Genomic DNA, 16,611 nt, shown 5'->3' with positions numbered 1-16,611 from the left:
TTTCACTACCTTTTCCCATTTTTTTATGACCGATGTTGAAGAGTAGTGGGGAGAGTCCGTCACCCTGTCGGACACCAGTTTTGATGAGGAAAGGTTGGGAGATTTCTCCACTGAACTTCACTTTGGAAGTTTTGTTGGTTAGGGTTTGATGGATGAGTCATCGTGTTTTTGGGTCAAGATTGCTTTCTTCAAGTATATTAAAGACAGATTGTCAATCAATGGAGTCATAGGCTTTCTAAGTTTTAATGTGGATTGTAGGTTGAAAATTTGTTCAATGCATGATCTGTGTTGTCTATACCCTGTCTGGTATTCACCAAACAGGGGCTCGAGCTGTTCTTGTGCACGTTGTAGGGGGGCAGGCAGAGAGTATTTTGTAAGGGACAGGGAGGAGGGAGATTCCTTTGTAGTTATTTATGTTAGATTTGTTTCCTTTTTTGTGAAGTGGGTAGATGAGAGTACATTTCTAGTCGTCTGGCAGTTTTTCACTTTGTCCGATTTATTGGATGATCTGTGCAATTTCCTGAAGTGATTGTGTCCCCAGATTTTTCAGTAATTCTACGACGATTCCATCTTCTCATGATGCCTTTCCGTTCTTGAGTTTGTTGATGTGGCGATGGATTTCTTCTTGTGTTGGTGGTTCTGCATCTGGTTTTGTGTGCTCTGGGACTAGGTGTCTGAAATGTTTCGTTGGTTTGGGCAGTTGAGGAGGTCGTAAAAGTACAGTGCCAATTCTTCGCAGTTTTCTTTGTTGGTGAGTGCAAGTTTTCCATCTCGTTTCCTGGAAGTCAGATTTTGCAGTGAGTAACCTTTAGTTTTGCTTGCGAAAGTCTTGTAGAAATTTCTGCTGTTGGAATGGCTGACCTCGGTTTTTCGGTTTATTGGGAGAATTTTAGGGAACAGTGGTTCACCTGTAAAGGAAATAACATACAGGACACTGATGCGACCTGTTCTTGCATACTGCTCAAGTGTTTCGGATTTGTACCAGGTCAAATTGAAGGCAGACATCGAAGCAATTCAGAGGTGGGCTGCTAGATTTGTTGTTTGTAGGTCTAAACAACACATGTTGCAGAGATGCTTTGAGAACCCAAATGGCAATCCCTGGAGGGAAGGCGACCTTCTTTTCGAGAAACACTGTTGAGTAAATTTAGAGAACCGACATTTGAAGCTAAGTGCCAAACGATTCTACTGCCGCCAACATACATTGCATATAAGGACCACGAACACACAAGAAATTAGGGTTTGTATGGAGGCATATAGACAGCTGTTCTTCCCCTCACTTTATTTGCAAATGGAACAGGAAAGGAAATTTAGTGGTACTGCATACCCTCAACCATGCACAATAGGGTGGCTTGCGGAGTACCTATGTAGATGAAGATGTAGATCATATCTTGGATCATTCACTAATTTGAAATAGTACAAAAGTGTATACAATTCGGACAATAGTGCTTTGCAAAAAATGTGAAGATGTATTTTCTGATAGCCAAGAATTTTCATTTCTTTCCAAAACCTTCCAGGGTTTTATCTCATAAAAAAATCTAACTGCTAAAAACAAACTTTCTAACTGGAAACCAGGAACCAAACATAGAGAAACAAAAGAGAAGAGGCTGTATCTATCATTTACAATTTTTTTCGATGTATAATTTCATAAAAACCTGTATAATACCATCATCCAGTCATGCGGACACCATGTACTAACAAGAAACCAAAGGCTCAATGAAAGTTGAGCAATTTTACAGCCTAGTAAATTAGTGACGTTACTGATAACAAATAATGAATATATTTATGTGAGAATGAAAAAAATACATACATACAATTAAACAAAACACATATACATTTAAATACAATTAATACTGACACTAAAAACCTTTGCAACTCTCAACATATGTAGGCAATACAAATCCTCAAAACTGGTGATTAATGGAAGTTCTAAGCAGTGCAATATATTAGCAATGACTAACATGCTGCAATCGCGCCAAAATATGTCCCAGTGACTTCAATGTCGCAATTACAGCAGACTATGTCCCAGTGACATACAATGTGAAAAGAATTAGAATCTAACAATCTAAGAAACCCGAAAATTGTACAGAAATGGAATCCAATTTCCACAAAGACTGAATACACAAAGATATTCAAACAAAGATGCTGTCATAGGTAAAAGTGTCAGCACTTTTTACAAAATCTATTCCCACAGGACCATAACATCTGCTGCTTCTTTCTGAAGCTGGTACCTTCATCCTGCATCTTGCCGAGGTTACAGATAAAAATTGTGCGAGTGTCTCATGAAACAGAACTTCCTAAGCTGCACAGTAAATTGGACCATATAAAAGTTTTTCCAAAAAGTGATGTAAATTAACATATCTGTAAAAAAACAACGCTGCCACCACTATTCCAAATATGTGATGTGTTGAGCCACACAAGAGCTGGTTCTATTTTGCTGTGACATATCACTCTACATGAATCTGTGCACATGTTTTCGAAGTACATTTTGCAAAATGCAGTGCATGCAACTTCATGCACCTTACCACATAGGGTGTCAAAAACTGCAAAACATTTAAACCACTTCAGAAATTACAAACGGTTACAGAAATTATTGTGCTATATGACGAGAGAAGACTTTAAATGTGTTACGCACATGGAAATAAAATAAAAAAACTTCATAAATTCACATGTATCACAAAACTAGACACCCATAGCTATAAATATCCCAAATCATTTCAGAAAAGTGTGCCCAACAATGCTACACATAATTATAAATCAATGGTAAACAGAAAACAGATTTGAAGCACTAGAAGGCTTTTTTTATTAACTTTTACATATAATGACCACCTACACAGATATATTTTATACACCTAGGTATGAGCTTTCTTATTCCCCTAACTAATTTACTGGCGTATGCTTAAGCCCACTTTTTGAGAAAAAAAAAGTGTCTTTCCACCGTGAACTTGACAAGAAGGGACCGGTTGGTATGACATGTTCTGAGGCATCAAGGGATCACAAACTTAGCATTGGAGGGCAGCGTGGAGGATAAAAATCGTAGAGGGAGACCAAGAGATGAATACACTAAGCAGATTCAGAAGGATGTAGGTTTAGTAAGTACTGGGAAATGAAGAAGCTTGCACAGGATAGAGTAGCATGGAGAGCTGCATCAAACCAGTCTCAGGGCTGAAGACAACAACAACAACAACAACAACAACAACAGCAACAACTTCTTGTACTTTGGAAAAAAAGTTAGTCATTTGAAGGAAAATGTGAACTGTATGATAATCTACCACAGTTCTCACATGCTCAATCCACCTCGTATCACTTTGCAACTGTACACCCAGATATTTAAATGACTTGACACTACCAAGTGGGACGCTAGTATTACTGTATCCGAACATTACGGGTTTGATCTTCCTACTCATCCACATTAACTTACATTTTTCCACATTTATGGCTAGCTGCCATTCATAACATGAACTAGAAATCTTGTCTAAGTCATCTTGTATCCATCTACAGTCACTCAACTTCGACACCTTACCATACACCATGGCATCACCAGCATAAAACCGCAGATTGCTGCTGACCCTGCCCATCAAATCATCGATGGTTTTTTTTTTTTTTTTTTTTTTTTTTTTTTTTTGGTAGGGGACGGAGACCACATCACATGGATTTGGGACTTTCTCATGAGGTTTCTCAAGCATGCACATTGTTATGGTGAAACAAAATCCCATTCAGTGTCATCTTTGGTAAGGTGTGCTTTATTATTTCAAAAAGCTTTGATAAATTTACCATACTCCGTTTAAAATCGCTCTATGGTTGATCTTTCATTGAGCCATGCGGCTGGAGCCAGGCAGTTTTAGTTTACTCGAATGCCATGTGCTCACACACTGTTTTGTATGTGCATGCAAAGCCTTGTCAAATGCAGATCGCTGCAAGCTCATAATACAACCCTCCCCCCTTATACCAGCAACAGCAAACTGTCAATTGCAAAGTTGTTGAACATTAGTCTTAGTTGTGTGCACTGAAATATTCTTTACAATTGGATGCACTGGCTGGTGGCACATTTCTGTTAACATCTCTCAGTAGTCAACAACACAGATAGTGAGCCCAGTCAGCAAAGCTTCGATGAGTTTTTGTCTTTTTTCTGTCACTCAGACCCCTGCCCTCCTTCCATATACAATAATTTAGCTATTTTTCTCTTAGGTTCCTACATATTACAAATCACACAATGCTCTTCAGGTACAATCTACTCCATTAAAAAAATTAAATAAAAATAAAAAGAATCTGGAACAATTTTACAAATTAATACTGTTCCATGCAATAACATGCTAAAATTAAGACTGAACATTACAACTTGCATAAGCAGAAGGTAACTAAGTAACTAGATAACGGAGGTACTTCATTTAGAGCCTGTACACAACTGTTTACATCACCCAAATCAACTAATGTAACACAGAACTGCAGGTACTGAAATACAGAAAGGCTAACAAATCACTCCGACTTCTCAAACCTCAACTAATATCCAAAATTATTCAAACAATAAAAACAATGTGCAGGAAAACCATTATAATCATACACTATATTCAAGGATATTCCCCTACTCTAATTCTTACTAATGCAAATGAAGACTCAAGAAAAGCTGTGCCACACAATTTTAGTATAAACATCTAGTGCACCTCAGGGCTGCAGAATTAAACAAAAAACGTAAGGAAAAAAATAACTTTAATACTGACCTGTGACTGACTCCGATGCCGAGCTGGAGACCGCCCTTGCACTGAGCCTCGGACTGCGGCGGAGGGTGCAAGGGATGCTCCTGCACCCTTTCCCTTTCGCCCTAAAGCTTCTTTGGCAGACCTGTGTTCTGCCAGCAGTCTGTCGAAGTTTTGGCTGCGGCCCGCCACTGCGCGCCGCATCGACAGGGAATGAGACTTGCACGTAAGGGAGCGAGTGCATGGTCTTCCTGTCTCTGGATTCCACACACCGCAATGCTTGTCTGGATCGTACTCTCGATCCCTTGATACTCGAGGTCTTTTCTTCTGCTGAGACTGCCGAATGGGGGGTGAGTGAGTCCGTACGGGTGCTTTTGCAGGCTCTATTACAACGGGAATGGTTTCCAGAACTGCGTCTGGCCCTGGAGCTACTGAAGCTACGGGTGGCCCCAGGTCGGGGTCGTTTGCCAAGGCGGCGGCCGCGTGAGCCGGCACTGGGACCTGCACAGGGACCGAGACCGGCACTGTCAGCGTCAGCGTCACCGGCACCGCCCCCAGAGGAGGGGCGGGGGTGGGGGGCGCGGGCGCCGCGGCCGCCGCTGCTGCGGAAGGGGGATGACCTGTTGAAACTGTGGGCTGGGAAGGTTTCTTCACCTTCAATTTTACATTTCCAGCCCCCGATTTATTTCCAGCTCCTGTTTTGCTTGTGGAGGGCAATCTGTTTGCCAGAACTTTCTCGACCGGTTCTGGTGTTGGCACTGGAGCATCTGGAGGCCTTGGTCTGTGCCATATTTCTGGAATACAGAGCATTCAAAAAGTATAGCATTTCACAGTGTAACAAATAACTTAATACGCTACTATATACAAACTCTTTAAGAAAGAATTAGTAGATATTCTTCACAAAACTAATCACTGAAATTTTAATAAACTACATATAAATAATTTAACTAAATAGTTCGATAATCATAGCAGGAAACTGATTTTACCACAAAACCAAAATGCTACTATCGAAGTCAGCATCAAAAAGGCGAACACTTCCTCCTATAAACTGGTGACATCATTACAATCATAAATGTATATTCAGTAGTACATCACTTGATGAAGAATGTCACCTGCTGGAGACTGGACAGCAAATTAAGTTAGCTTCTACACTCATGTAACAGAAAATTAAGTGATATGACGAACAGGTTACATTTTACTAGTCACAAACATATTGATCTGTACTAGTTGTCCAGAAATTAGGAGGTTTTAACGTCCCACTATGAGCTACGTTACCAACAGTTCTTTCACAGGATTGACAAGGGTGAAGAGTGAAGCTGACCATAATCCTCTACATAGTGCCACCCTGACAGAAACCATGGAAAATTCAAATAAGATAGACCATGTAAGCGGTATCAGTATTCATTGAATAATTTCAGCTATTTACTATGGTATCAATTCACTTCATTCCTATTTTTATATCAAACACGAAGATTTCGATTGTGTGTCTCCTGCAAGAGCAACATCATTATTCACAACTACTTCATGTATGTCACCCAGATCTTCATGACATTTTCTATGGAGGAGAAATCCCACTCTGCTTAAAGTATTCACCATCAAGAATTCAGTTTGTCTTCTTTCACAATGCAGAACCTTCACATGCTGCACAAACTCTGCACCCAGAGTCTGAATTTAACAAATGAGTACAATCTCCAAATTTGTCCACCTGGAATTCTAGTAGCTATCTATTCTTACTGTTAGGCCCGGTAAATAGGGTGTTTCAATACATCCTATGATCCAGCTAACGAAATCTATCTTGGTTTTGTTAGAACTTTTGGATGTGCTGTTACAGTTAAAGATTCACATATCGTTACAGTGCAATAATCTTAGAAAATCTTCATTTAAAAGTAACTTCATCTACATTCATCTACATCTACGTGACTACTCTGCAATTCACATTTAAGTGCTTGGTAGAGGGTTCATCGAACCACAATCATACTATCTCTACTATTCCACTCCCAAACAGCGAGCGGGAAAAACGAACACCTAAACCTTTCTGTTCGAGCTCTGATTTCTCTTATTTTATTTTGATGATCATTCCTACCTATGTAGGTTGGGCTCAACAAAATATTTTCGCATTCGGAAGAGAAAGTTGGTGACTGAAATTTCGTAAAAAGGTCTCGCCGCGACGAAAAACGTCTATGCTGTAATGACTTCCATCCCAACTCGTGTATCATATCTGCCACACTCTCTCCCCTATAACGTGATAATACAAAACGAGCTGCCCTTTTTTGCACCCTTTCGATGTCCTCCGTCAATCCCACCTGGTAAGGATCCCACACCGCGCAGCAATATTCTAACAGAGGACGAACGAGTGTAGTTTAAGCTGTCTCTTTAGTGGACTTGTTGCATCTTCTAAGTGTCCTGCCAATGAAACGCAATCTTTGGCTCGCCTTCCCAACAATATTATCTATGTGGTCCTTCCAACTGAAGTTGTTCGTAATTTTAACACCCAGGTACTTAGTTGAATTGAAAGCCTTGAGAATTTTACTATTTATCGAGTAATCCAATTCCAACGGATTTCTTTTGGAACTCATGTGGATCATCTCACACTTTTCGTTATTTAGCGTCAACTGCCACCTGACACACCATACAGAAATCTTTTCTAAATCGCTTTGCAACTGATAACTCTTCTTCGGATGACCTTACTAGACGGTAAATTACAGCATCATCTGCGAACAGTCTAAGAGAACTGCTCAGATTGTCACCCAGGTCATTTATGTAGATCAGGAAAAGTAGAGGTCCCAGGACGCTTCCCTGGGGAACACCTGATATCACTTCAGTTTTACTCGATGATTTGCCGTCTATTACTACGAACTGCGACCTTCCTGACAGGAAATCACGAATCCAGTCGCACAACTGAGACTATACCCCATAGCTCCGCAGCTTGATTAGAAGTCGCTTGTGAGGAACGGTGTCAAAAGCTTTCCGGAAATCTAGAAATACGGAATCAACTTGAGATCCCCTGTCGATAGCAGCCATTACTTCGTGCGAATAAAGAGCTAGCTGCGTTGCACAAGAGGGATGTTTTCTGAAGCCATGCTGATTACGTGTCAATAGATCGTTCCCTTCGAGGTGATTCATAATGTTTGAATACAGTATATGCTCCAAAACCCTACTGCAAACCGACGTCAATGATATAGGTCTGTAGTTAAATGGATTACTCCTACTACCCTTCTTGAACACTGGTGCGACCTGCGCAATTTTCCAATCTGTAGGTACAGATCTATCGCTGAGCGAGCGGTTGTATATGAGTGCTAAGTAGGGAGCTATAGTATCAGCGTAATCTGAAAGGAACCTAATTGGTATACAATCTGGACCTGAAGACTTGCCCGTATCAAGCGATTTGAGTTGCTTCGCAACCCCTAAGGTATCTACTTCTAAGAAACTCATGCTAGCAGATGTTCGTGTTTCAAATTCTGGAATATTCCATTAGTCTTCCCTGGTGAAGGAATTTCGGAAAACTGCGTTCAATAACTCCGCTTTAGCGGCACAGTCGTCGATAACAGTACCATCGGCACTGCGCAGCGAAGGTGTTGACTGCGTCTTGCCGCTTGTGTACTTTACATACGACCAGAATTTCTTCGGATTTTCTACCAAATTTCGAGACAATGTTTCATTGTGGAACCTATTAAAGGCATCTCGCATCGAAGTCCGTGCCAAATTTCGTGCGTCTGTAAATTTTAGCCCATCTTCGGGATTTCGCGTTCTTCTGAACTTCGCATGCTTTTTCCGTTGCCTCTGCAACAGCGTTCGGACCTTTTTTGTGTACCACAGGGGATCCGTTCCATCTCTTACCAATTTGCTAATAGTCTGCAAGGCTCTGCTAACATGGGGAGTCTGAATGACCTATGTGGACCATAATGAAAACATTCAATTAATATTAAACTCCCAGGTGGTGTGGGGGAGAGGCGGTGGAGGAGAGGGGGTGGAGGAGAGAGGGAGCGAGGGCGGTGGAGGAGGGAGGGAGGGAGGGAGGGAGGGAGCGAGGGCGGTGGAGGAGGGAGGGAGGGAGGGAGGGAGGGAGCGAGGGCGGTGGAGGAGGGAGGGAGGGAGGGAGGGAGGGAGGGAGCGAGGGCGGTGGAGGAGGGAGGGAGGGAGGGAGGGAGGGAGGGAGGGAGCGAGGGCGGTGGAGGAGGGAGGGAGGGAGGGAGGGAGGGAGGGAGGGAGGGAGCGAGGGCGGTGGAGGAGGGAGCGAGGGCGGTGGAGGAGGGAGCGAGGGAGGGAGGGAGGGAGGGAGCGAGGGCGGTGGAGGAGGGAGGGAGCGAGGGCGGTGGAGGAGGGAGGGAGCGAGGGCGGTGGAGGAGGGAGGGAGGGAGCGAGGCAGGGAGCGAGGGCGGTGGAGGAGGGAGGGAGGGAGGGAGCGAGGGAGGGAGCGAGGGCGGTGGAGGAGGGAGGGAGCGAGGGCGGTGGAGGAGGGAGGGAGGGAGGGAGGGAGGGAGCGAGGGCGGTGGAGGAGGGAGGGAGGGAGGGAGGGAGGGAGCGAGGGCGGTGGAGGAGGGAGGGAGGGAGGGAGGCAGGGAGCGAGGGCGGTGGAGGAGGGAGGGAGGGAGGGAGCGAGGGCGGTGGAGGAGGGAGGGAGGGAGGGAGCGAGGGCGGTGGAGGAGGGAGGGAGGGAGGGAGGGAGGGAGGGAGCGAGGGCGGTGGAGGAGGGAGGGAGCGAGGGAGGCAGGGAGCGAGGGCGAGGAAGAGGGAGGGAGGGAGGGAGCGAGGGCGAGGAGGAGGGAGGGAGGGAGGGAGCGAGGGCGAGGAGGAGGGAGGGAGGGAGGGAGCGAGGGCGAGGAGGAGGGAGGGAGGGAGGGAGCGAGGGCGAGGAGGAGGGAGGGAGGGAGGGAGCGAGGGCGAGGAGGAGGGAGGGAGGGAGGGAGCGAGGGCGAGGAGGAGGGAGGGAGGGAGGGAGCGAGGGCGAGGAGGAGGGAGGGAGGGAGGGAGCGAGGGCGAGGAGGAGGGAGGGAGGGAGGGAGGGAGCGAGGGCGAGGAGGGGGGAGGGAGGGAGGGAGCGAGGGCGAGGAGGGGGGAGGGAGGGAGGGAGCGAGCGAGGGCGAGGAGGGGGGAGGGAGGGAGGGAGCGAGGGCGAGGAGGGGGAGGGAGGGAGCGAGGGCGAGGAGGGGGAGGGAGGGAGCGAGGGCGAGGAGGGGGAGGGAGGGAGCGAGGGCGAGGAGGGGGAGGGAGGGAGCGAGGTCGAGGAGGGGGAGGGAGGGAGCGAGGGGGAGGAGGGGGGAGCGAGGGGGGAGCGAGGGAGCGAGGGGGAGCGAGGGAGCGAGGGGGAGCGAGGGGGGAGCAGGGGGGAGCGAGGGAGCGAGGGGGAGCGAGGGGGGAGCGAGGGGGAGGAGGGGGGAGCGAGGGAGCGAGGGGGGAGGGGGGAGCGAGGGGGGAGGTGGGGGGAGGGAGGGGGCGAGGGGGGAGGAGGGGGGAGGGAGGGGGCGAGGGGGGAGGAGGGGGGAGGGAGGGGGCGAGGGGGGAGGAGGGGGGGGAGGGGGCGAGGAGGGAGGAGGGGGGAGGGAGGGGGCGAGGGGGAGGAGGGGGGAGGGAGGGGGCGAGGGGTAGGAGGGGAAGGGAGGGGGCGAGGGGTAAGGAGGGGAAGGGAGGGGGCGAGGGGTAGGAGGGGGGAGGGAGGGGGCGAGGGGTTGGAGGGGGGAGGGAGAGGGCGAGGGGTAGGAGGGGGGAGGGACGGGGCGACGGGGAGGAGGGGGGAGGGAGGGGGCGACGGGGAGGAGGGGGAGGGAGGGAGCGAGGAGGAGGAGGGGGAGGGAGGGAGCGAGGGGGAGGAGGGGGAGGGAGGGAGCGAGGGGGAGGAGTGGGAGGGAGGGAGCGAGGGGGAGGAGGGGGGAGGGAGGGAGCGAGGGGGAGGAGGGGGGAGGGAGGGAGCGAGGGGGAGGAGGGGGGAGGGAGGGAGCGAGGGGGAAGAGGGGGAGGGAGGGAGCGAGGGGTAGGAGGGGGAGGGAGGGAGCGAGGGGTAGGAGGGGGAGGGAGGGGGCGAGGGGTTGGAGGGGGGAGGGAGGGGGCGAGGGGTTGGAGGGGGGAGGGAGAGGGCGAGGGGTAGGAGGGGGGAGGGACGGGGCGACGGGGAGGAGGGGGGAGGGACGGGGCGACGGGGAGGAGGGGGGAGGGAGGGGGCGACGGGGAGGAGGGGGGAGGGAGGGGGCGACGGGGAGGAGGGGGGAGGGAGGGGGCGACGGGGAGGAGGGGGGAGGGAGGGGGCGACGGGGAGGAGGGGGGAGGGAGGGGGCGACGGGGAGGAGGGGGGAGGGAGGGGGCGACGGGGAGGAGGGGGGAGGGAGGGGGCGACGGGGAGGAGGGGGGAGGGAGGGGGCGACGGGGAGGAGGGGGGAGGGAGGGGGCGACGGGGAGGAGGGGGGAGGAGGGGGCGAGGGTGAGGAGGGGGGAGGGAGGGGGCGAGGGTGAGGAGGGGGGAGGGAGGGGGCGATGGTGAGGAGGGGGGAGGGAGGGGGCGAGGGTGAGGAGGGGGGAGGGAGGGGGCGAGGGTGAGGAGGGGGGAGGGAGGGAGCGAGGGTGAGGAGGGGGGAGGGAGGGAGCGAGGGTGAGGAGGGGGAGGGAGGGAGCGAGGGGGAGGAGGGGGGAGGGAGGGAGCGAGGGGGAGGAGGGGGGAGGGGAGGAGGGAGGGAGCGAGGGGGAGGAGGGGGAAGGGGAGGAGGGGGGAGGGAGGGAGCGAGGGGGAGGAGGAGGTAGGGAGGGAGGGAGCGAGGGGGAGGAGGAGGGAGGGAGGGAGGGAGCGAGGGGGAGGAGGAGGGAGGGAGGGAGGGAGCGAGGGGGAGGAGGAGGTAGGGAGGGAGGGAGCGAGGGGGAGGAGGAGGGAGGGAGGGAGGGAGCGAGGGGGAGGAGGAGGGAGGGAGGGAGGGAGCGAGGGGGAGGAGGAGGGAGGGAGGGAGGGAGCGAGGGGGAGGAGGAGGGAGGGAGGGAGGGAGCGAGGGGGAGGAGGAGGGAGGGAGGGAGGGAGCGAGGGGGAGGAGGAGGGAGGGAGGGAGGGAGCGAGGGGGAGGAGGAGGGAGGGAGGGAGGGAGCGAGGGGGAGGAGGAGGGAGGGAGGGAGGGAGCGAGGGGGGGAGGAGGGAGGGAGGGAGGGAGGGAGGGAGCGAGGGGGGGGAGGAGGGAGGGAGGGAGGGAGGGAGGGAGGGAGGGAGGGGGGAGGAGGGAGGGAGGGAGGGAGGGAGCGAGGGGTAGGAGGAGGGAGGGAGGGAGGGAGCGAGGGGGAGGAGGAGGGAGGGAGGGAGGGAGCGAGGGGGAGGAGGAGGGAGGGAGGGAGGGAGCGAGGGGGAGGAGGAGGGGGGGAGGGAGGGAGCGAGGGGGAGGAGGGGGGAGGGAGGGAGCGAGGGGGAGGAGGAGGGAGGGAGGGAGCGAGGGGGAGGAGGAGGGAGGGAGGGAGCGAGGGGGAGGAGGAGGGAGCGAGGGGGAGGAGGAGGGAGGGAGGGAGCGAGGGGGAGGAGGAGGGAGCGAGGGGGAGGAGGAGGGAGCGAGGGGGAGGAGGAGGGAGCGAGGGGGGGGAGGAGGGAGCGAGGGGGGGGAGGAGGGAGCGAGGGGGAGGAGGGAGCGAGGGGGAGGAGGAGGGAGCGAGGGGGAGGAGGAGGGAGCGAGGGGGAGGAGGAGGGAGCGAGGGGGAGGAGGAGGGAGCGAGGGGGAGGAGGAGGGAGCGAGGGGGAGGAGGAGGGAGCGAGGGGGAGGAGGAGGGAGCGAGGGGGAGGAGGAGGGAGCGAGTGGGAGGAGGAGGGAGCGAGTGGGAGGAGGAGGGAGCGAGGGGGAGGAGAACTTCACATGCATCCATGGCAAGAGTGTGTCACACCCAGTGCATGTTGTTAATTCGTATTGTAGCAAACATGCTTACAGCTGTTCATTTTCTGTGAGCTGATACACATAAGGATTAAAGAGTCACTGGACATACCTGTTAGCGTTAACAGTTTGGTGACAGAATTGAGTCATGATGCAGACACCAGACATCGTGCACCAAACACTGATCTTGGGTAAAAGTGCACTTACAGTGTCCCGTTGTTATGTTGCATGACACTGTTGGTAATAATATGTATGCTGAACAATGGCAGATGAATATGGTGAACTTACATTCAGTCGTCAGTAGCCAATCCAAATGCCTTGTTCATAATGGCCCATTGTTCGTAAATAAAGGTAACCAATGTTTTGTTCTATTAGATTAGAATTCAGTCACACTGTCAGAATTTTCAGCAAAATTGGAAATAACACATGAAATCGAAGCTACTGCAATGATGAATGTAAATCTTGGGTCATGATACATATCACTCTACTATGGCAATCGTATTTTCATGTTGAGATTCCTGGATTTGGCCAACTCTTAATTGAATTATCACATTCCAAGCTAAGCCAGCCCTCGAGCTATGCTACAGCACTTTTAGCTTTCTTCCATTCACATTTGTTGGCTTTGGCAACTTACAGCTTAATTGTCACATTCCAATCTAATCGAGCCCTCAGGCTTCACTACACATCAGTCTGTCAGCAAGTCCAGTTTTCTTCCAGTCACCAAAGAAATGTGAAAATCAGTAACCAACCATAAAAAAGCATAATAACCAGATCAGTAAATGTTAGTCTGGTGCTCGCTATATCAGAAACACTTGTAATCACATTGTATCTTCTGCCAAAAGAAATTATTAGATTAAGCAATTTCCATTGGCTACTATATACTATCACCCAACTGGCTACGTACTGATGGGAATTTTCTGATACATAATGGTCCATCTTTGTAGGTTCACTTACCCTGACAGGCTGAAACATGCCTCATATGAGTAAATGAGAACCTGAAGCTCTGAAAAACCTAATTCCACTTCACTTAGAAACCACCAGCAGATGTCAAGGTGAGAAAGTTTGTCTAGACACTAACACATGCACAACAGTAATTCTGTAACGATTAACATGTGCACAACAGTAATTCTGTAAGGATACAGATGCAGGACCTTTCGATAATATTTTGACACAGCTATCTCCGAATTCCCACATGCAGATATAAATGGCACTGAAACTTTTTCAAACTGTATTCCAGGATTTCATTCATTCACTAGAGCAATGCCACCTGGTGTTCAAACTCTCCTCAGATAGTTGCAGTTTCTATTTGCGACAGAGTCCATTTCACACCATTTTGCTATTAATTTTTGCATTGCAGAATTTGCTGGAGGTTTTATTAAAAAAACTTCTAGTCAAACTCTTGTACAAACAGTTCTGCATGTTTTCCGAAAATGGTGCTTTGCCCGACACGAACATGAGCCATTTTGTCATTAGCACCATTTTGTGATGTACTTAACTGGTCACTAAACATGTCTACTCCTCTCTCTTAGCCAAATGTAATGACACAGCTGAGTACTCAGAAGAGAGAATGCAGGAGGTGCACTTGCACTGACTCGTGCATTGACATCACAGTTTCCAGCATTTTCTGTAATGGACAGTTCTGTTCATTAACAAGGGTCACTTCCACACTGGTCTTCTACACATTTCCTGGACTAGTTTATTCTGTCCATCTTTTCAAACAAGTCACTTGACATGGCGGAGTTTTCATTTGGTTACTATACTTTCTACCACCATGATCCTATCCAGCCTTAATTTGTTTTTAAGAGGCCTTGTCAGTTAATCTGTCTTTCATCTAGTGAATGTGATGATTGTTGTGAAAAATGTAATTACTTTGAAGTCCTTTATTATTGATAATTGTAAGGTGATAGTATGCTAGAAAATAGAAGTGCAATGACAGAAGTGAAATGGAGCTTGAAGATATTTTGTAAAGCAAATCTGAAAAACGTGAAGAGGATAGGCACGCATCACACAAAAACCTCAATAATGTTTCATAAAAGTATCAAAAATACACAGATCAGTGAAATATTGGTTTCTGGCAATGTAGAGAGGATTCATCTTTACATGCCTTCACAATCGAAACTAGGTTTTTTGTGTGGGACATTATCAGTAACACCGCAGTTCTTGATAATTAAAGCAGACTTCCTAAGGCTAAATGAAGTTTCATGTATAATGTTCAGAAAAATGAATGTTCTAGAAAATGTACTGAAACTACACAGAAACTATTGTCAATTTGGATAACTTACACACACACACACACACACACACACACACACACACACACACACACACACACACACACACACCTGAACAGTGACACCAATCAGAAAAATGGATTACCCAAAATGCCTGCCCCTGGCCCCACCACTTCGAAGCGCAATTTTCCCATTTGTAACATATTATTAACTAACGCATTAAGTTTCAGTTGCAAAGGAGAAACCCCTCCATTATAAAGGACATGGCATGACATGACGTAATGACTTTAGAGTTGTATGGTGTTATTTTCAGTAATATTTAAATAAATTCAAATTCTCACCCATATGGCTCCGCAGGCCTTGAGGTTTCACCAGTGCCTTACACTGTTCACACACAACAGTATAAAACGGGTCTCTCTCTGGACAGTGGCCGAACAACCCCATGTCTGAAATTGAAAAGTTAGGTACATTTAGAATTATCCACAAACAAAGAAATACTGAGTGCTACTGGTTACTCCTACATATAACATAGTCTGAAATGAAATGAAATGATCGTACGGCATTTATTGGTCGGGATATTCCCTTCGGGGTTCGACCGTCATATTGCAAGTCTGTTTAGTTGACACCACTTCGGCGACTTGCATTTCAATCACGATGAAAATGATGGACACACAACACCCAGCCCCTGCCGGGAATCGAACCTGGGCCCACGTGCACGGTAGGCGGTAATGCTACCGCTGTGTTACGAAGGTGGACACACAGTACTACAAGGTCTTCACATTCACGAGAAAACTCAAAGCTTTTTTTTAAAATGAATGCAACCCACATACCAAAATTTACTGTACAAAGTCTTATGGAATGCATAAGCAAATTCATTACCTACTGAAATTAGTCAAATTTACATCTCTCTTTCAAACAAAATCTCAGTTTATGAAATCAATACGTGACATAAGAATACTCCATACAAAGATTTACTATGACTTTGGTCCAGAAAGGTGTCCATTACCACTATTCAGAAACATACATTTTCAGTAACTTCCCAGCAACCATAAAAAGTTTATTAGTAACTAAAGTAAAATTCAGGAGAAGCATAAAGGATGTATTAGTGGCCAACTCTTACTCTACTGAAAAATTTCTTACAGAACCAATTTATGTATTTGCTACTAATAACACTAAATATGTGTGACAAAATATGACAACTGCACACCTCCAGTAAAGTAATGTGGTCTGAGTAACAGTTGTGTAATTATCTTATACAACTCAGTATATTTACAGCTGCATGTATGTGATAAGTTTGGTACTCACTTTAAATGAAAATATGTTTAAGATTTTTTAAAATTATCTCACTCCCTTGAAGGCCATTTCACATTAAGTTCTGTATGAGAAACATTAGCATACATCTCCTTATATAAATATGTTTAAGCATTTTTTTGTTCTGTGACACATTGTACATACTTGTATCTTTTCACTAGGGATCTATATAACAATGAGTATATCAAATGTAAATGGTAGACATGTGATAAAGAAAAATTATTATGTCAGCAAGTTATAACATTCCCTGCGATCTGATGATGTACAACAGTTTGTCAAATTATCTTAATGGTGTCATGCTGAATGAACACTGTTACAATATTGATGCTGCTAACGGAATTCTGGTATTTTACAGTGGCACATTTACAGCCAACTGTAGATGGTTCTATGACTACAATAGGCAGTTTCTAGCACTGTGAAGGGTGTATTCCTGTCTTCATTTAACAGTAAAGTTCATTTGTTTGACAACTATAATCTGAACACATTTGCAATAGTTGTCTCTTGCCTACTTGGGTCCAGCATCTTAATTATTCTCCAGTAGGACAACTTTTTTCT

At 48.2% G+C, this 16,611-nt stretch overlaps 1 protein-coding gene across 5 annotated transcripts in view; it reads right to left on the bottom strand.

Annotated features, from left to right (window-relative positions):
- LOC126320376 (mucin-5AC-like) overlaps window positions 1–16,611 on the bottom strand; it is a 168,066-nt gene that overhangs the window by 93,565 nt on the left and 57,890 nt on the right. For all 5 annotated transcript variants that reach the window (XM_049993822.1, XM_049993823.1, XM_049993821.1 and 2 more), the window contains 2 exons: window positions 15,087–15,191; window positions 4,716–5,485 (listed from right to left, as the gene is read on the bottom strand). In XM_049993822.1, coding sequence (XP_049849779.1) covers window positions 4,716–5,485; window positions 15,087–15,191 — 875 coding nt within the window. The remainder of the gene's footprint in view (window positions 1–4,715; window positions 5,486–15,086; window positions 15,192–16,611) is intronic.

Source organism: Schistocerca gregaria, unplaced genomic scaffold, assembly GCF_023897955.1.
Source record: "Schistocerca gregaria isolate iqSchGreg1 unplaced genomic scaffold, iqSchGreg1.2 ptg000719l, whole genome shotgun sequence".
NCBI lineage: Eukaryota > Metazoa > Arthropoda > Insecta > Orthoptera > Acrididae > Schistocerca > Schistocerca gregaria.
This window is presented reverse-complemented; position numbering and strand designations above follow the sequence as displayed.